The sequence below is a fragment of the Papilio machaon genome, chromosome 11 (genome assembly GCF_912999745.1).
Source record: "Papilio machaon chromosome 11, ilPapMach1.1, whole genome shotgun sequence".
Taxonomy (NCBI): Eukaryota; Metazoa; Arthropoda; class Insecta; order Lepidoptera; family Papilionidae; genus Papilio; species Papilio machaon.
Genome location: NC_059996.1, coordinates 6,141,713 through 6,162,579, shown reverse-complemented (window position 1 = coordinate 6,162,579; position 20,867 = coordinate 6,141,713). Strand labels below are relative to the sequence as shown.

The following is a 20,867-nucleotide window of genomic DNA, read 5'->3' as shown; positions in this document are numbered from 1 at the left end:
TCCGACTTACATAAAATTCTCATTATTCTGTTCGTCATAAAAAAGAAATATTATTCTTTATTAATCTAAAGGGTGTAAATGAAACAAGAGAAAGAAAAAAAAAATATTTTATTACGAAAATAATAAAATGTCACCTATATTATTGTATAAAATTACACATAACTTACACATTATTGGACGGAATATATCACATATCATATTTAAAAATTCTGTTAATACTTTTTTGATATAAGATTAGGACCCAACTTTTAAAGCTATAGCCTTTAAAGCTATATTGCTGCATTATTCTAGATAAGATAATAATTGCGCCACTTCTGTTAGATCTTGGGGTACAGATTCGTGATAGCATATGTATAATTCCCTTGGTTCTGGTTCACTAAAAACTCGCCTAAAATTGAAATAAATATACTGATTTATAACTAGTAGGTAGTTCATTACCAGTTAGTATGAAGTAATAATTGCGAAAAGATAATGAGGGAAAAGTAATAAATGCTGAGATAAATATGGCACTAAATATTAAGAATTTAAATTAAAAAAATATTTAAAGAAAAAAAAGTCTGTTTCCTACACAGTACAACCTGGATAAGCGAAAATCCAAAGGACCGTGATATTTTCCTCACTTTTAGAGGTTTCTCTCTAACCTAAGTTGAGTCTCGAGAAGACCTCGCTTAAGGAGGTCATGTCCAACGTGACCAGATAACAACTCTCGCTTTTACAGGTTTCTCCCTTATCCAGGTTCGACTGTACATGCTTGTTATTCCAAATTACATTTTTTATTAAAATACAAGTTAAATTAATTTTCATTTTCATTGTATATGTTATAAAAAGTTGAAAATGTAATTTAATAATTTAATTGAATACAAAAAATATAAATAAATTAGCAAACCCAAATAATAAGCAAAAGTCTGAAAATCGTTATAATGGACAATTCATACCCAACAACCCAAAACAGAAAGGGTTCACAATTCTTCTTAGTGATGCCGCACTGGTTTAGAACTTCGTGTGGTACTTCAAACAAACTGCCATACTCTCTGACTGCCACTAGGATTTTATTTAATGGATTTGATGGGGCATGGTTCTTTTTAAATCTGTAAAAAGATTAATAATTATGTTAATACATGTTCAATAGTAATTTTATATAATACTAGGTGTCGCCCGCGACTCCGTCCGCGCGCAGTTAAAAAATAAATATGAAAAATAGATGTTGACCGATTCTCAGACCTACTGAATATGCTCACAAAATTTCATGAGAATCGGTCAAGCCGTTTCGGAGGAGTACGGGAACGAAAACTGTGACACGAGAATTTTATATATTAGATAATAAAAAAGAATTAAGCGTAGAAATAAGCGTATGTATTATATTGGAAATAAAAAAGGGCTTAAAAATTAAAATGTTTTAATCTAGTTACTTCTTATATTTTGCTTTAATAGTGTAAAAATTATATCTATTCAAGTTAAAAACTCACTTCATACTATACTGCAGTAAATCATGTATCTTCTTACAGGCCTTCCTAAAGCTAGCAATAATGTAAGAATATAAAACATTGTTCGCTTGCATTTCAATAGTTTTCATTGGAGCTATCAAAACTCCTTTCTCTGATTCAAGTTGTACAAAATGGAATAGGACATTCTCTTCACCGGCTGTTATTCTGAAAATTTATTTTGAAAATATATATTTAAGACTTTAGAATAGGACCCCTTTTTTATTATGTTACTAGCTGTCGCCCGCGACTCCGTCCGCGCGCAGTTAATAAGCTTATATGACACGTTCGTAGATTTACCATAGCAGCGCCATCTATTGATTACTTACTCAACCCAGTCGAAAGGTATCGACATCTGTTAGAATCATTTGGAGTTAACAGATAATTGTGACTGTCAAATAATAACAGACAAATAATTAGCAATAAATTAAAATTGCGACTATAATTTGAGATTTAAACTATCCTATCTCTCAAGTTGGATCGAACTGCACATGGTGTGCGAATTTTATTATAATCGGTTAAGTGGTTTAGGAGTCCATTGAGGACAAACATTGTGACACGAGATTTATATACATTAAGATTTACCTGTGGACAGCTACATTGTTCAGTTCATTTAATAAACTTTTTCTGATATCTGTCATATCGATATTCCCGCTAGTTCTACTCCCATCCTGAAAATCGTAAAATTTAATGACATTTTATTACCAATTTGAAAAAAAAAACCTAAAATTCCGCTGTCAAATAAAAAAAACAGAAAATTGTACTTCTTATTAAGTAGGTAAGTTGGTATTTCTTTTTAAGGCACAATTCAGTTTTGAGTACAGTGTAAGGGTTGTTCAAACAGTCTGGGACGGAGAGCAAAGCAGAGCAAATTGTCTTTTATCTTTTTTCCGTTACCATTTAATAAGGAATACATGCAAAGTAAAATTAAACTTTGTTTCAATTGGATAAAGCTCAATTTTATTCGCCATAAAAATCTGCTTTGCTCTCTTCAGGTTTCTAAACAGAAGGGACCCTAATTATAATTTACTTCTAACTATAAATATCCTAACCTGTCTGTCCCAGTCGGAATCAGATCCAGAAGAGTCACGGCGAGCTTTCTGTTCTCTGTCCGCTCTACGCCCGGTCACTCGCTCCTCACTTATTTCACTATACACGAATAATCAAATATTTTTGAAAAAAAAAAATATTATAGGTTTTATTGAAGGTCTTTTTGCAACTGGCAATTCCACTTAGACTTACATAATTTTTTTTTTATTTAAATTAAACAGCATACAAAATATAAAGTGACAATATAAGTGTCTATAAACACATCGTAGGTTTGTCCAAAAACTTTGGTATTATGCTATGAAATTTAACAGAAGGTAAGTTTAGATTATTTTTTAACAGCAACTAAGTGAGTGTTGTATATGGCAACATTTCCCTAATATAGTTGTAATGTTGATTTATAGTATGTACATGGCAACATAATGGTAGTAAATTAAAGATGGCTTAAAATGAGTGACGAGTTTAATTTAATACAATATATAACATGGTGTCAGGTGTAAAGAATAATAAAAAGGAGGTATAAAATATACAAGGAGAACACAGGGAGAAATATAGAGGTAAATAATAGGAGAAACGAGCTGTAAAAATATAAAGTGTACAATACACAAAGATGGAGGGATTAAGGCCACCGATTAATCTTACATTATCGGGACCATCCGAAAATTTCTATATTTTTAAAAGGAAGTTCTTAAATTATATAGAAGCCGCGGGGCTAACAGAAAAAACAGAAGAACGAAAAATAGCGTTATTTTTGAACTTAGCAGGCGATGACGCAATGGACGTTTACATGACATCAATGGAGAAATTGAAGATAAAAAGTTTAGAAAAACTTTTAGAACAATTTGAAAAACATATAAAACCTAGTAAAAACATAATTGCCAATAGCTACAAATTTTTTAACATGGCACAAGGAGAAGGGGAGACGTTCGAGCACTATGTCACAGAATTGAAAAAACAAGCCAAACTTTGCGAATTTAAGGAAGAAGACAGACTTGTGAGGGACATGATAGTGATTGGGATAAAGGACAAAGGTGTACAAGAAAGATTACTACGGGAAAGTGACTTAACTTTGGATCAAGCCATGCAGTTTGGAAGAGCAGCAGAAATAGGAAAGATGCAGGTAGGAACACTAAATGAAAAGAAAGAAATAGACACTATACATAAACAGAGAGTAAACTACAGGAAGGAGAAGAAAAACTACAGAAATAACTGTGGAAAATGTGGTAATACACATGAGCCGAGGAAATGTCCAGCGTTCGGTAAAAAGTGTGTGCTGTGTAATAAACTGAATCACTTCGCTGTGATGTGTAGGAATAAGAACATATACAGGAAGAAGAAACAGGCGTACAGTTTAGAAAAGGAGGAAAATAAAAGTGAAAGTGACAGTGATAATAATTATACAATAGGAAGTTTAAACTATATAGACAATATTAAGTTACAGTGGAGAGAAAAACTAAGTATTCTAGGTTTAAACATAGAATTTAAGCTAGACACAGGTGCAGACTGTAATACATTGTCTTTAAAATTATTCAAGTGTATTAATAAAAATAATAAGTTAAATTTGAAACAAACACCTGCAATTCTTGTTGTTTATAATGGAGAGAAAATTAAAACAGTAGGACAAGTAGAACTTAGTTGTGTTGTAAAAGGTGTAAATGAAAAGGTATGTTTCACTATTATTGATTTAGATGTACAACCTGTAATAGGATTGCCAGATTGTATTCGGTTAAACTTGTTAAAAAGGATAGATGGAGTACAAAGTGATAAATTGTCAGAAAGGGAAAAATTTATAAAAGATAATAAGGATATTTTTCAGGGACTAGGGACAATAGGTACTTACCAAATAAAAATTGTAGACAATGCACAACCTGTTGTTAAACCTATAAGACGAATACCTTTAGCCATAAAAGACAGACTTAAGGAAACATTAAATAATTATGTAAACAGGAATATTATAGAGCGTGTAGAAGGTCCTACTGAGTGGTGTAATAACCTAGTTATTGTGGAAAAATCAGATAAATCTTTGAGGTTATGTTTAGATCCTAAAGAGCTAAATAAGTGTATATTAAGAGAGAGATATCTTATTCCATCTCCGGAAGAAATATATAATAACTTAGCAGGTAAAAAAGTGTTTACTGTATTAGATATGAAAGATGGATTTTTTCAGATTTTGTTAGATGATAAGAATAAATTGTGTACTTTTGGCACTCCATATGGTAGATATAGGTTTAAGAGACTACCATTTGGTATATCATCGGCTCCCGAAGTTATGCAAAGAATAAATACTAAGATTTTTGGAGATATAGAAGGAGTTGAAATATATTATGATGATATAATAATTGCAGGGAGAAATAACACTGAGCATGATGATATATTAAATAAAGTGATAGAAAGAGCCAGAAAATATAATGTAAAATTTAATAGAAATAAAATACAATACAAATTGGACCATGTTAAGTATGTAGGATTACTAGTATCACAGGAAGGTATTAAAGTTGACCCAGATAATGTTAAAGCTATATTAGAGTTAAAAGAACCTAGTAATGTAAAACAACTGCAAAAATTTTTAGGCATGTGTAACTATTTGAGTAAATTTATACCGCATTATTCTATAAATACAGAACCTTTAAGAAACTTACTTAAAAAAGATATAGTGTGGGAGTGGTCTGAACAACAAGATAAAGCGTTTAAAGAGTTAAAAGCCAAGTTAAGTAATACACCTACATTAGCTGTACTAAACAGTAAAGGTCCAATAGTATTACAAACTGATAGTTCTAAATCTGGCATGGGAGCTTGTTTGTTACAGAATGGTAAACCTATTTCTTTTTACTCAAGGGCTTATACAGAATGTCAAACTAGATGGGCACCAATAGAAAAAGAGTTATTTGCTATCTGTATTGCATTAGATAAGTATCATCAGTTTGTGTATGGCAGGAACATAACAGTAGAGACAGATCATAAACCTTTAGTCACAATAATTAATAAAGATATAAATAAAATAAGTGCTAGGCTACAGCGCATGATCTTGAAATTGTTAAAATATGATATAAATATAAAATATTTGCCAGGTAATAAAATGTATATTGCTGACTACTTGTCAAGAAATTATATAAAAAATAATGCTGAGATAGATCCGACAACACAGGAGTTAGTGCATTGCGTTGAAACAGATTTAGCTATAACAGATAGTAAATTAGAAATGTTACAAAAAGAAACTGCAAATGATGCAGATTTAATGCAAGTAATTAATTGGTATAAAACTAGTTGGCCTAAAAATAATAAACTTATACATAATAAAGAATTAAAAATATACTATAACTTAAAAGAATATATACATGTAAAAGATAATATAGTGTACTTACAGGATAAAATAGTTATACCAAAACATGTAAGAAAAGAAATGCTTATGATTATACATACAGGACATACAGGTATAGTGAAGTGTAAAAAGAGAGCTAGAAATGTTATGTATTGGCCAGGAATGTCACAGGATATAGAAAGTTTTGTGTTATCATGTAATTCTTGTGAAAAGTATAGACAGTCTAATAGTAAAGAACCTCTTATGTCCCATGATATTCCTAGCTTGCCGTTCTACAAAATAGGTATGGATATATGTACTTACAGTAGGAAAGAATACCTAGTTGTTGTTGATTACTATTCAAAATGGATAGAAGTTAAATATTTAAATGATAAAACAGCTGATAGTGTAATTAAAAGTTTATTGACTATTTTTTCTACTCATGGCATACCGAAGTATATTGTAAGTGACAATATGCCGTTTGGAAGTTACTCTTTCAAAAAGTTTACAAGTTCATTAGATATTCAATTAATTTATTCAAGTCCTAGGTATCCTCAATCTAATGGGTTAAGTGAAAAAGCAGTAGGAATTATAAAAAATATGTTGAAAAAATGTGAAAACAATAATGATTATGATTTTAACTTAGCTCTGTTACATTATAGATCTACACCAGTTGCAGGATTGGATTATAGTCCATCAGAATTGTTAATGTCTAGACTTTTGAGAACTAACTTACCTTGTACTAAAGATCATTTAAAACCTAAAGTTGTTAATGTCCAGGAAAAAATGTTACACAATAAACAAAAAACAGAATTTTATTATAATAAAACTAGTAAAGTTAGAAAAGTAAATTTCAAACCAGGTCAAAATGTTGTGATGCAAGATAGACCAAACAGAGTGTGGCATCCAGGCAAAATTGTAAAGTCTGAGGGTCCTAGATCTTTTATTGTTAAAAGGGAGGATGGAACAGAGGTCAGGAGGAATCAAAAGCATATAAATTATTCACCTAACCAGTTTATTGTTAAGTCAGAAATACTTGATTCTCCGTTGACTTCTTTTCCTTCACAAAATAGTAAGACTTCAGAAAATATTGTTAATCATAAAGTCAGTAGATACGGTAGAATTATAAAACAGCCCTCGTACTTAAAAGATTACACACAATAGTAGTATTGTAATATTAGAAAAACAGTTTTAAGTTCTTTATAAGTTGGTCATGTTTATGATTAAGTGTAAATCTAAAAAGGGGGGATGTTGTATATGGCAACATTTCCCTAATATAGTTGTAATGTTGATTTATAGTATGTACATGGCAACATAATGGTAGTAAATTAAAGATGGCTTAAAATGAGTGACGAGTTTAATTTAATACAATATATAACAGTGAGATCACTCATACTGTCAAATGATGCTGCATATGGCAATATAACTTAATATTATGGCACTAATTGTAGATGTGCTATAAAATTCAATTTTAAAAATTAAAAGTATTCATAAAACATACCTGTTACTCTTCAAGCTATTAGAATCTTCCGAATAACTGATGTCTAAATTACTGGAATGTCTGTAGTTCTTCTGTGAGCCGTTATACCATTGATGGTATAGGCTATGATGGCTCATACTATGATAGTTGTTGATAGGATTGTCAGCTGAACTAATGCCTGAATTAATTTGATCAGACGAGTTGTGTCGTCGCTTTAAGTCCGGCTGAGATTTAGATAATTTTAGTGTAGTGGTCCTTAAGTTGTCCGATTTTAGAGCTAAAAGAAAAAAACAGGTTTAAATACCTTTTAATTTATACTAGGGTGGACTAAGATAGCAATTAGTTACTTAGATATATACTATAAATTTCATTGAACTAATTTATAACCAACTAAATGTCGTACAACTAGAAATCGACTAATAAAAATGTAGTATTAAGGTGTTAACCTAAATTTCGTTACATGAAAGAGAAGAAAGCTATAACAGAAATGAAATAAAAAGAGATATATTAAAATAAAGCTTGTTACACACATCAAGTTGATATAATATGATAAATGCGAAAGTTTAAATGGATGGATGGAGGAATGTTACAAAGTGTCTTCAGAAAGGCTTATCAGATCTCGGTGAAATTTGGAATATATGTAGAACATAGTCTGGAAGAACACATAGGCCACTTATTAATATTTTTTTAATTCCGCGTTGTAAAAGCTAGTCATAAATAAACTAATAATTACTATCTCTCATTTTCCTGCCATACTTTGTCAAGTATTCAGGAGTTGTTTCAACCTGAGGTAATGTGTTTGACGAGAACCAGGAAGCTAAATACTTATGCAGTCCCACTTCGTAAAGCAGTTCCAAGCAACTTTCACATTCCTCTACGTAAAATGGAGATGGGGATGTTACACCTATCGCCTGTAAAATAAACCGTATAAATGAAAAAAAAAACTATAAATGCTGGTAGAAGAAAAAAATTAATAATAATTATTGATAAGAGAGCAATGCTTAAATTTATCGGATATCAACCAAGTCAATAATAATTACATCGATAGATTTCGCATCATAGATATATGAATCTATAAAAGTTGACTGATCAAATAAAAGCAAGACAAAAAAAAATAGGGTGACACAGAAATGTATTAACATCAACTACTTACATCTTCCGTACATCCACCGGCTTCCATAAGGGTGGCTAATATAAAATGACCCTTACCTACAATCAAAAGAAACCAACGCCCATCTGGTATTCTACATAAAAAAAAAACAAAAAAAAATTGGACAACACAACATAAAAGAATAAAACAAAAAAGTCCAAAATTTACCTATTCTCATTTCTGTCATTTTTATTCTGACTTCTATGTTCTTTGATAAAAACTTCCTTCCACATAACAAGTTTATCTAACTCCTTTTCAGCACTTAGCCTTAATATGCTGTTAAATTTTAAATATGCATTGATTTCTACTAAATCTTCATCACGTAAATGTGAACTTAACAAGTGTCCAGAATAGTATAAGCACGCTCCAATTACAGTATACAGCCTTTGAAAATTTTCAACGTCATCTGTCTGAAATTTTACAAAAGAAAAGTTTGATTGGAGGGTAAATAAATACTTTAATAAAATTATAAAAAATAAAGCAATAAAATCTACAATGTGAGATAACTACTGACAAAAATTTCACAGCACACAAGACATTTAATCCTACTTCATGTATTAGGATGATTTAAATCTAGGATTAATTGAAAATGCATTTAAATTTATAAAATACCAACCCATTCACGATAGTCGGCCGCTTCCAACTCTGTTATTGCATCATCCACTTGTATTTTCACTTCCAAAGGTAAAGTCACAGCATGACAAGCTACAAATTCTTCAAATAACATTGTATTAACTTTTCCTTCTTCCTTAGATGCATTTTTATAATTATCAAACAATAAATGAACGAAAATACGAGAAAACAAACCATCTAACTTGTCTACATTATTAGGCTTTGTAAAGCAAGATTTTAATGAGCCATAAAGGAATTCCAAAATTTTTACAACATATCCAATCAATTTTTTAGCACAAAAAAGATCTAAATTCTTGTTAGGGACCGCCAGTAAAAGTAAATCAGTGAAATGTGATGCATAAGTGACATTGATTAATGTGTTGTTGTAAAGAACAGTTGATACTACTGGTTCACTGGTACCCAATGATTTAGGTGCCAAATGATTAAGTGTTACATATGCCCCTCTTGTGTTATAAAGGAAATTTTGATTATATGGCCGAGGGTAGCAATAAAGCACTCCTTTGTCATCATTATTCTGATACTCAACATCATTACAACATATATATAGAACAGAACACATTGAATCTTTCAAAAGTTGAGTTAGAGAATTCTCTGGAGAATTTTTTAATGTTAATAATTTAACAAGATCAATATTAAATCCTTCAGTTACTACTTGGAATGTTAATTTTGGACTTTCAATGTCTTCAATTACTCTCTGTAGCATATTATTAATGTTGTAAGAGTTTACTTCAATACCATTTATTTTTAGAAGGTAATAACCAACTTTGACTCGTGGAATGTATATTGCTTTAGCTTCTGTTAAGAAATTTGCAACAATTAATGTCTTCCCATCCATATGAGTCTCTAAACTCATGCCAAATAATTTTTCTATTTGACAGTTCTTTTCACTGTTAAATATCATATTCTTGCTAACCTGAAATTTATAATGGAAAAAAACACATTTCATCTTTTTCAAATAAACAAACTTATAGATGGTAGATATAAAAAGCAGCTTTTTCACAATTAATATACATTATAAAGAGTTGTATAGTGACAATATATGTATTAAGAATGTTTTCATACCTGTATGATAACAAATTTATTATTATCTTCTAAAGAATTTTTACTGACTGTATTTTCATATTCATTAATTTTGCCACTTGTATTGTCATATTTTCCTTTGCGGCTTTTTAAAGCTTTAAAAATTCTACCTGAAATGTAAAAAATAAAACGAAGCATAAAATAAGCAATAAAAAAGTAAGACATTTTGTGATTGGGACAGCAAAACATTTGAGAGAATGTGGTTCTCTCAGAAAGTTTAAATTATTACTTTATCAATTATGATTGCGTATCTAGGATTACCTTTAGTGGACCGTCTTGTTGAAGACCTCTTAAAGTCGCTTCTTAACTTAAAAGTTTCGCAGTTTTCCAAAAGTGGAGCATTAAGTTCGTCGTTAGCATTATTTTTTACTTTAATAAAAACTAACTCTCCATCTTCACCAACATCAGAATCCCACTCTGGAACCGAACTAAAATAAAAGCGTGCAGTAATAACACTTTTCCACTACTAAAATTAATCAAATCGTTAATTTATCATTAAGGTTACCTTTCCGAATCGGAGTATTTGGAGTCGCCGGTAGAATCAGTCCAATCATTATCAGAATCACAAGGGGATTCGTAATGTACCTTGTTTTTAAACTTATTCATATTACAGTATTATTTATCGACATAAATGTAAAGTTCCCGGATTATATTACTATGAATATATAAAAACTTAAAAACAAACGTATTTTATTTGTTTTTCTTTTGACTGTTGTATGTTTTAAGTTTTTGAGTAAAGAGCACAAAGATTATATAAAATAGTTTGAGTTTGACAGATTAAAAAGTATGTGAAAAATACAAAAAATTATACAAAGATTGAGGTGGTGACGATTCGTGTAGGTACACGAAAAAGAAAAGGTTAAATAATTTGGGAACTATACTGCTCTGGACTGATTGAAAATTTGACTTTACTAGTATAATTTTATAGATCTACTGCAAGCTTTATCATTTTTCGTATATCAACAGTAGCAAATTATGTTTTCTTTTGTGAAATTTTTCTACGACAGTTTTTTAATTACATCCATCCATCAAATAAAAACTTCTGCGAATTGTTGTGACTTTTACCAAAAGTCACTTTAATTTCACTACTTTTTAGTATTAGTACAATAATGATGAAAAGTGCAACTTTTAAATAACGGTTAAATACCAATGTTTCCTATTAAATAAAGGGCAAATGCCATAGTACATTCATAAATATATAACTGCATAACAATTTTCTAGCTCAACAACAGACTTGACGCTGATCAAAACAATGATAAAAAGTTAATTTGAATAATTGAGTAATTAAAAAAGATGCCAGATTTAGTAAGCAACATGAAAAAATCCAGTATTTACAAAGATTTCTATCCAAAGTCTTCTTCTTTTCTTAGTTTCTTGTGTGACGAAAATGACACATGTGAAGCGAAGACTGTGACAGATGATCTAAGTAATGATGATTATTATGAGGATTTTGACGTGAAATTGTATAACGAAGGCACTATTGTAACCGAACATCCACTGGAACCCTCGACCAAATCTTATCAGGTAAAGGAAATCTATGCATAATACCCTGCAATAATTAAAGTCAATGTATCTAAGTCGAATGGTCTTCGTTAGTATTAAGGTGCGAACCTTGAAGATACGAATTTTTACCAAGGAGCTTCTTAAGGGAACTTCCCTCGGGTTAGACTGGCACTGGTCTAACCTCAGAATACAAAATTTTAACGACATGCCGGGACACGGTGGTGTACTACTGCTACAAACCAAGCCGAGAGGCCGCCGGACGTAAAGCACTGCAACCAGTGATTACTGTAAAAGCGATTCAAGGGAGTTTGGTTTCCATATAGTTTGTAGGCATACGGTTTTTATTTTTAATTTTCCCAGGATCACTGCCTTTTTTTATGTGACACACCATGTCAAAGGACTCTGCCCAGTTTATTACCATTTATCTTTATTAGAGATAATTTACAGTTCTCAATTGTTCCGTAATTGTATTGTTTAAGGGGAAATTGTATGACTTGAAAGAGAGCACTAGAAAATTGTTATGCTTATTGGATAAAATTTTAATGTTCGAACCCCAAATCACTGAAGGACAAATAGCTAATGAAACACTGGAAAATAAATCAAACTATAAAAATAGACTCAAACCGATACAACCTCACGTGAGTATCAAACCAATAATCCGTACAATAATTGTACTTCGTTAATAAAAGAATTATTTGGCTGCTCTGCCGCACGCACAAACAGCCGCATTCAGAGTAGGAACCGATACTAAGGAATTCGTTAATGACCAGTAAAAACTCTGAGTACGGCATAATATAACTGTCTACTGTATGCGTTGGTTGATAGAGTTATTTGTCGATCATACAAATTCAGGTAATCTACTCCATTATTGACACCATTTTTACCATAGGAAGGAGAATGTTCAATATACAACAGGCTATCAAGAAAATGCCAGTGCCTGAACAGCGATGTCTATAATGATTTCATATTACTGTTCAACGAGAATGTGAAGCATATGACATGTATTGTGGGGGAGATAATTAAAAACATGCGCATACTCAAGAAGTTCCTATACATTGGGGATGAATATACGAAACGTGCGCTCACGTTTTTAAAAGATGTACGTATACCAAACCCTTAGTTTGAAATTGCCAAAATCAGTTTTTGTAATCGTGCCCTTAACAATCGTAATCCTTTTGCATGTTTGTTGAAAATGAAAATAAAAAACAAACGACCAGAAAGGAACTTAAGACTTTAGAAATACCATAAATTTATTTCCAAGTCTCGTTGATCTGAAATAAAATCGCCTTTTACCTCAGCTTTATTTTTTTATAAATAAAACAAGGGATAAAGACACTAAAATATAATTATACATTTTATTGGCAGGGTCTATCGAATAGTTCGCTATTAGAAAAAACTCATATCATACAAGGTTGCATTTTCACTGACATCTGCAATGTATTCGAAGAGAATTCAATCATTACTACTTTAATAACTTGGCCGTGGAAATATGCAAATTGTGGGGACCAAGATACGATGGTAAGCTTAAAATAATCTCGTCTTTTTAATCATAATCGTATGAGAAAATCTATTTTGGTTGATTATTTCCAATTTTACCGCATAAAATTTAAAATCTAATTGTCTGAGGTTGGTTTGTTTTTCTCGCAACAGTTGATGGCTGCGACATTGGTAAATAAAATTGCAAGACCAGAGGAAGGAAAGCGCTATCTAAATTTAAACTCTAGAATAATATTCGATATCAAACAAGCGTTTAAGAAATGCGGTAACCACTTGAACGCAGAGACGGTTGAGATGCTGCGTGCCATCTTAGACCGTCTGGAACCACAATTCGCTCAAAACCTCAGTGTGTCATTTTACCGCAAGACAAATGACAAAGGTAATGAAAAGAAATTAAACAAAAGATTACCTACTAAGATTTCACCACAGCAAAACAGTTATAAAAACAAATCTATCGAAGAAATTCAGTTCTACTTTAAAAAGAGACCAAAAATCTTACCAGAGTATACGCCTTAATAAATGGATGTATCCAAACTAATATATGTGGAGTACATAAGTAATGTACGTAAAATTTACATCAATAAAAAAATACATGTTTTGTATATTATCGTCACAGTACAATTGGCTCGTTTTGGTAACTGCCTGTACTAAAATTAACACCATATAGTGACAATCCGATTACTACTGAATAGCATAGGTCTTGGTAATTAAAATATTTTTTGCATATTGATGATTTCTTTGTCTCTCAGTTTTAACAACGGGCCTATTGTATTGTCACAATGAATGAAATCTATAATTAATTTAAAATTTGTAGGTGTAGTTATACAAACACTTCTTAATTTCATAAAACATGGCTCTGAGATGCCGTTAGAGGAAGCACTGTTAAATCTCGAGTTACTCAGCAACTGGTCAAAACATGAGAACGGTAAAGAAGAACTCAAGTCGTATCGACCGGAATTGCTTCTAGTTTTAAAAAGTATACTACGAGTCTATGACCACAGTCAAATTAATATATTTGCTACAACACTTCTTAACAATGTCGTTTCTAAAAGTATGATTAAGGGAAATAACTTTGGCATTACTAACATAGTGGTTGTAACGAGCACTGCTACTGAGGTAAATATTTTACATATTTAGATGAATGTATATAATATTGTGTTTTTCATTAATGATAATGCTACTTTGTGTTAGTGTTAACCGTAGCTTTCTTAGTACGAAAATTGGCGTCGCATATTATTAAAATCGAGAGAGCATCGGCGGCGCAGTTGTTAAGCGCTTGACCGGACCGAATATATACGTACAGGTTCGATCCCCGCCATGTACCAATGTGTTTTTCAAATTTCATATTTACATTTATGCGTATGCGTACTGTGGCCTAGTTACTAACGTTAACTACACTAACATTAGTGAAACGATTTTTTAGCCTATCGAAATGAAAAGTCAATTTGTCCAAATAACGAAGAAAAAAGTTAAAAAGCAAAAATCGTCAGTTCATCCGGGAAAACGATTGTATATGTCTAAACAACGAGGTAAGCATTTAGTTATTAATATTTAGTCGCTCATTAAATTAAGGTAGATGCCACATGGTCGCCGCTGCATCGCAATTGTCTCACGACCCGATGTGGCGCCACATAAATGTCGTAGTCTACAATGTCGCTCAGTCTATTGAATGCCAAAGGAAGATTAATGTTTTGAAAAATATATAGTTGCGTCTGGCGCCGTACGTGTCCACCTTCCGAAGCACTGAGTGACAGTAATTTACAGCACTGCCACTTATGTGGCATATTCCTAATATGAATACTCATACTAAATTTTTAGTTTCAGACGTTGGCTACTCATCACAGATATTGGATACATTGAAAAAAAAATGTGAGAGTAAGGGGTAAAATATTTATAAATTCATTTAATGAGCGATCATATAAATAAACATCGTGATTAATTTAAAAAAAAAACTTTTGTTTTCAGAAACTCGAAAGCAAGTAATATATGTGCCGGTGGAATCAAAAACAAGTTTAATATAGTGACATAAATTTTATTTTCAAGTATCACATCTAGATTTTCAATACAAATCAAAAACTTGGTAAGCAGTAAATCCAATACTTTTTATGTTATTAGAAATTAAGCTTCTTATTCTTAAACCAACTCAACTTCATAAAAATTATTTGTTAATAAATAAGCATTAAATGTTGTAAAACAATGTACTTAATTCTGTATGTCGGCGTATCCGCCAAAGTCAAATGACTGGTTGACTTTTTCAGCCAAGCGAAGCGTTACTGTCGATAGTTGTGAGGGCGGCCATCTTTGAACAGTGTTGTTCGAGACGGCGCCCGCGCACCACGCTTGCGACGAATCGCTTAGCATCTAATTAACAATTAAAATCTAGCGCTTAATTAAGTTGGTGTCGCATTGGTTAGACACTACAGTGTTCATTCCACTGTGTATTTTTGGTTACCTAACCCTTATTAAACAACTGCGATTGCAACAAGGACTTGTGATCTGCTCACGCCCACCTGCTGACATATCCGCTTTTCTACCCGCACAAGATGATTTCTGATGAAGGCCCTCCTGCCCCTTCATGTACATAAAAATGTCAATAAAATTGCATAACATTAAATTTATCAAAACTTTTTACACCACATTATTTTTATTTTCAAGTAAAATATTTCTGTGGACATAGGTCAGATAATGAAAAATGCAATTTCATTACTTTACAGGACAAGCTATTAAATTATTAAGAAATCTTGAAGGCACTATTAAAATATGAAACACTCGATATATGAAAAAATATATATTTTAAAACTAAGGAAATGCATATATGACCAAATGAAAGAGCATTTTTTGTCGATTATGTGAGCTATTAATAAGTCATACTGAGCAAAAATGTACTTATCATTGTCTGGTCTTTGACCACAGATTTCCCATTGAATGAAATAAAAAACCATTGAGTGGACTATACTTTCCCATAAATGCCAACATCCATAAGATATCTATTATGTAGAAAAATTTATGTATGGAAAAAAGAGCAGTTTTGAAGATCAATAAATTACTATACATCACATCACAGACATTATTTTTTTAAGTTTATCAATTAAATGCAAAGATTCTACCACTGTTTGGTTGCAACATGATTTTAATGTAAAATAATAAATTATAGTCTATTATATTCTCACTCTGAAGCCTCTTTTATGTGAAAATCATAAAAAATTAAAAAGGAACAAGTCTTATCATAAAAAAAATATCCCAATGAAATTAAATAAATATTAATTATAGATCATTAAATACAGATCTATATACATGGGGAGGGGGAGAATGTGTATAAAGCAACTCTGAATAGGGCTCAAAAGTTGAGATCACATAGACTCCAATTTTTAAGTTGCTGCTCATCAACTAAACTGGCAGCTCACGGCTCAATATGATATACTATCAATATACTAGCCGAGGAGCCGCATGCCAGCTAACGAACCATAAGCCAGCTTACAATCATGAACATGCAGTTTGTTAAAACAGATTGTGCACTTTAGATCTCACACAGTCCCATGACTTGCAGTTCACAAATTGAAACTTCCCTTGCATTGTTAAAATATTTGACACAACAAGTGTTTGATTACATTAATACTTCCTAGTTTGGCATGCCTCTAGGTTAAACTCAGTCATTGTTGTAAAAGGTGAGGAAGATATTAAAAACAATATAAATTAGTATATAAATAATTAATTTACATTATAAATATCAATATAAAAACAAAGAATATGCCAAATCAGCCTTTCAAATACTAAAACATTTTTTTCACAATTTTATTCTTATTGGAAACATTTGATATCCATCTGCAAATAGAAAAACTCTATTTCTTGCTTTATCAATACAGATTTCATTTAAAATTCTTGTACAATATTTTTATATAAGACTTTATCTACAGATGTAGATGAAATGCATGGGATTGGAATGTTGCTTAAAATGCAACAATTTAATAATAGTTAAAATGCTGGATAATATGTTTTACTAAAACACTACACCACACATTAAGCATTAATTACTACCAAACCAGTTATGATGTAAAAGTGCATTGCACTTGATTATATGGTAATTACATAATGTAACAGTACATAAACATTTTCTTTTTTACATATTAGTCAAAGTCTTTACCACTAAATTGATTATAACTATGTAACTGACCATCATAAGGTAGGGCTCTTCGGCTCACTCTGACAGGTGTATTGGGCTTAAATAACATAGCTAAAAGTATATAAAAACCACCAACAATTTTACCAAAAAAGTCCAGGATTCCTAAGAACATAGGAGTAGAATTTTTAACAAAAATAGAAATTTCTCTTATCAGTGCCAATATGAAGTTGCCAAGAAAACTAACAAAAGTTGTACTACCAGTGACAACTGCTATGGCAAAAGCAATTAAAAATGTGAAAAACTCTTTTACATTTGTTATTGACAAGGCACTTTTAATGCTGATTAGCAGATCGTTGTAAGATTCCTTTAATGATACTACACTGTTATCTAGAATATTTTCTGAACTTTCTACATTTTTCTTTGCTGATCCCGTAAGAATCGGTTCCATCTCTAGATAAGCATCAGAAATATGCCTTATGCATTTTAATGCTAATATAACTTCGTTTTCTCTAAACCTGACACTTTTAATTTGAAACCAAAAAGCGCCAAGCGGTTGATCATCAATCTCCGTCCATATACAAACGCCGCTGGAGTTTCCAATTTTTTCTGCACTTGTGACGCCAATCCAAAGTCCATTGGAAAATATGCTGCTTAATTTTGCCTCGGCTTCTAGTAAATCTCGTTTAAGTTCGGTTTCGGCAGGACTCAAAAGTACAATATCACGATAGCAGCTAAGTTGATCGATCAATCTCCTTTCTAAATAGCGGCCGAGGAAAATACGAGATTTCAATAAATCTTTTACGTACTTCTTGACCGCTACAACCTCAGGATCCTCATCACAACCTATTTTTGATGATGCAGCTGATGTATTTAAAAGACTTCGCCCGTCGGACATCATTTTAAATTTAGTAGTTTAATAAACACAAAACACCAACTCACAGCATAAAACATAAAATTAAAAAACTTATGATGGCGTTGACATTTGTCATTTTTGACATTGAAACAAAAATGTTGCCAGATAGTTTACGCAACTTGCTGCTACCCAATTGGTCATTCTGTAACAAGTCTATGACACGGTAATAATAATACCGTGAGTGAGAGAGATACAGTTATACCCAATTCCTGTGACGTGACAAAGACAGGGATAACAATCTTCTGTCCCTTTCTGCGTACCAGGCTTTGGGGTTCGTTTGGAACAAAGGTTGTCCCAACAAGCAACCTAGGTTGTCCCTAACAAAGTTTGACATTCGTGTTATTTTTCGAAAATTGTGAGTACTTAGTCGCTGTAATTGTGTAAAAATATTTTGATATTTCAGTTTTAGTTAGGTAAAGTTTATAAAACATGGTATACTGCTGTATTGTTGGATGTAAAAGCCGTAGTGAGCGAAAAGAGGAAAACATAACCTTTCACTCGTAAGTACTGTAACTACGCACCTATTCAAATGTATTCATACAAAATAAGGAAGAAAATACAAAATAGTTGTTCTTTACAGTCTTTGTAATAACTAATATGTTAAAATACGTGTAAAATCAGCTAAAATTAAATCGTATTTTTCGAACATTATGCGCCCAAACGCAGATGTCATTTGTGTCAAATAATATACTGTGGATCTGGGAAACAAGCGGCCATATTAAACTTCTTTTCAAATTGGTTGGTTATTACCCGTAAAAATAATACCACCATCTTGTTGTAAAAATTACCCTGAATTTAGGGGAAATAAAGTATAGTATTTGTAAGGTATATAAATGAAACAATTCACATTTTTTATACTATTTTCAACAGATTTCAAAATGAGTAGTTTTTAATTCTGGTATATGCTGTGTTTTTTATTGATACTTTCTTATCCCGTTGATTTTAAAGAGTATATTTTTTAATTTGTCCCATGTAAATTTTATCGAAATCGGTTACTTAATTTCTTAGAAAGTACAATCAAAATAGTTAAATATTAAGTAGTTTTACATATAGTGTTCACTGTAATGATATACAGAATAATTTAAAATTATATTTCTTTAATATTGGTATGTTTTTTGTAGCTTTTTAAGAAGACTTAGGGCTTCGTGCATATCGAAGAAAAACAGGACATCGTTTGAATGCTGGTCTAATGGACCTAAGACTGAAGAGATGCCGCGCTTTGTTGAAGCGGTACGCGGGAAAAAAATATCGGGAAATTCTTTTTTTGGAGTCACTCAAGACATCCTAGATTAAGGCAGCCGCCGATATTGACATGGACCTCGTTCGTGCTGCGATAGACAACTGGCCGCGCAGATTGAAGGCCTGTATTCAAAATCACGGAGGTCATTTTGAATAAACTTTAATGTCATAAGAATCTATGTTTTGTTAAGTTCATTTTGGTATATAAATGGTCACATAATGAATAAACTTGTTTAATTATTTTATATTAAACATGTGTCAGAATTTATGACCTAAGTATTACTAAAAAATCTGTTTACCTAATCTTAGTCACATAAACAAAAATTACGCATTGTTTTTTATATTTATTACATTTATTAATTACAATATAATTGGGAATATATAAATTGGTATATATTAAATTATATCGTAATTATTCATTTTCGGGACAAAACAAATAACTGGTAACCCCAATCCTTTTACTTATATATAGGTATAGTCTATAGTACTCTCTATCTGTCCCTTACGGGTGAACGCGCATGTCATATCTATATAATTCTTCATCTGAGTTCTGTAAGAAGTGGCGGAGTTCGTCTTGTTGCAATTTTTGTGGTGGCAAGTGGAACACTGCCAGGGACCTTGACTGTACAACGATAACTTGCGTGCGCGCGTTTTCTTTCGCCATCCACAGTGGGCCCAGCCCATATAAACAAACATAAGCTAACAAACATTTGAATTATATAAAGGCAAATGAAACAGCTTTTTTATATGTAAAAATTTGTACAATTTATTAAATTTAAATGATACAGAGAAATGTAATGACTTACCATAGAGGTAGTAAAATATGATCTTAATATTTACAAACTTTCTATCTAAATATTTAAAGGTCGAAATAACCTCAAGCTGTCAAACCATTATATTCAGTTTCAAATGAACGCCTAAATTTTATATTATTAGTATTTGGAAAAGAAAGCTACTATTACACACAGAACTTCGTACACACAAATTCATTTTTTTTGTCGAAAAATTTAATTGTGGAAAGCTGCGAATTTTATGAATGTCATCTTGGTTCATAAAATTTTACGAGACTAATTTTTATTTTTACTTATAATATGGTCGAAACAATTAAAGATATATAAACTAAGAATTTCAGGCAAAAATAAACACTTAAAACAATTTAACACATGTTCATGTAATTTTAATTGAATATTCCAACAGGAATTAAGTCAAAATTTAAAAAAACCTAGATTGGGATGATCAACAAAAATGCTATCATGGCGGAAAATATCAAAAAGACGAATGGGAATCTTGCACAAAAACAAACTGGAATGCAATGCCTAAAATCTGCAATCCCATGTTAGTACAGTCAGCTTCATAAATATAGTGGCAGTCAAGATATCCAAATATATAGGAACACCTAAAGTGATCAATTATATAAGTACAACCA

At 31.4% G+C, this 20,867-nt stretch overlaps 3 protein-coding genes across 4 annotated transcripts; 1 reads left to right on the top strand and 2 right to left on the bottom strand.

The window, feature by feature from the left end:
- Positions 1 to 159: 159 nt before the first annotated feature.
- On the bottom strand, positions 160 to 10,886 carry LOC106711436 (protein inturned). The gene is made up of 13 exons (XM_045679937.1): positions 10,675 to 10,886; positions 10,431 to 10,597; positions 10,152 to 10,279; positions 9,073 to 10,002; positions 8,625 to 8,866; positions 8,460 to 8,550; positions 8,040 to 8,217; positions 7,328 to 7,583; positions 2,534 to 2,630; positions 2,067 to 2,152; positions 1,467 to 1,649; positions 936 to 1,088; positions 160 to 388 (listed from the first exon to the last, which is right to left on the bottom strand). The coding sequence occupies exons 1-13, from the start codon at positions 10,773 to 10,775 to the stop codon at positions 283 to 285; spliced, it is 2,718 nt and encodes a 905-aa protein (XP_045535893.1). The 5' UTR covers positions 10,776 to 10,886; the 3' UTR covers positions 160 to 282.
- Positions 10,887 to 11,402: 516 nt separating this feature from the next.
- On the top strand, positions 11,403 to 15,212 carry LOC106711351. Of its 2 annotated transcripts, none has more exons than XM_014503655.2 (9): positions 11,403 to 11,693; positions 12,152 to 12,310; positions 12,562 to 12,771; positions 13,038 to 13,190; positions 13,323 to 13,548; positions 13,984 to 14,285; positions 14,593 to 14,698; positions 14,988 to 15,044; positions 15,135 to 15,212. In XM_014503655.2, the coding sequence occupies exons 1-9, from the start codon at positions 11,463 to 11,465 to the stop codon at positions 15,188 to 15,190; spliced, it is 1,500 nt and encodes a 499-aa protein (XP_014359141.2). In that variant the 5' UTR covers positions 11,403 to 11,462; the 3' UTR covers positions 15,191 to 15,212. The 2 variants fall into 2 exon arrangements, with proteins under 2 accessions (XP_014359141.2, XP_045535940.1); XM_045679984.1 differs by having other exon boundaries at positions 14,988 to 15,038; positions 15,135 to 15,195.
- A 1,840-nt stretch (positions 15,213 to 17,052) lies between these two features.
- LOC106711473 lies at positions 17,053 to 18,232 on the bottom strand. Its single transcript, XM_014503790.2, has one exon. The coding sequence runs from the start codon at positions 18,185 to 18,187 to the stop codon at positions 17,294 to 17,296; it is 894 nt and encodes a 297-aa protein (XP_014359276.2). The 5' UTR covers positions 18,188 to 18,232; the 3' UTR covers positions 17,053 to 17,293.
- Positions 18,233 to 20,867: the final 2,635 nt, after the last annotated feature.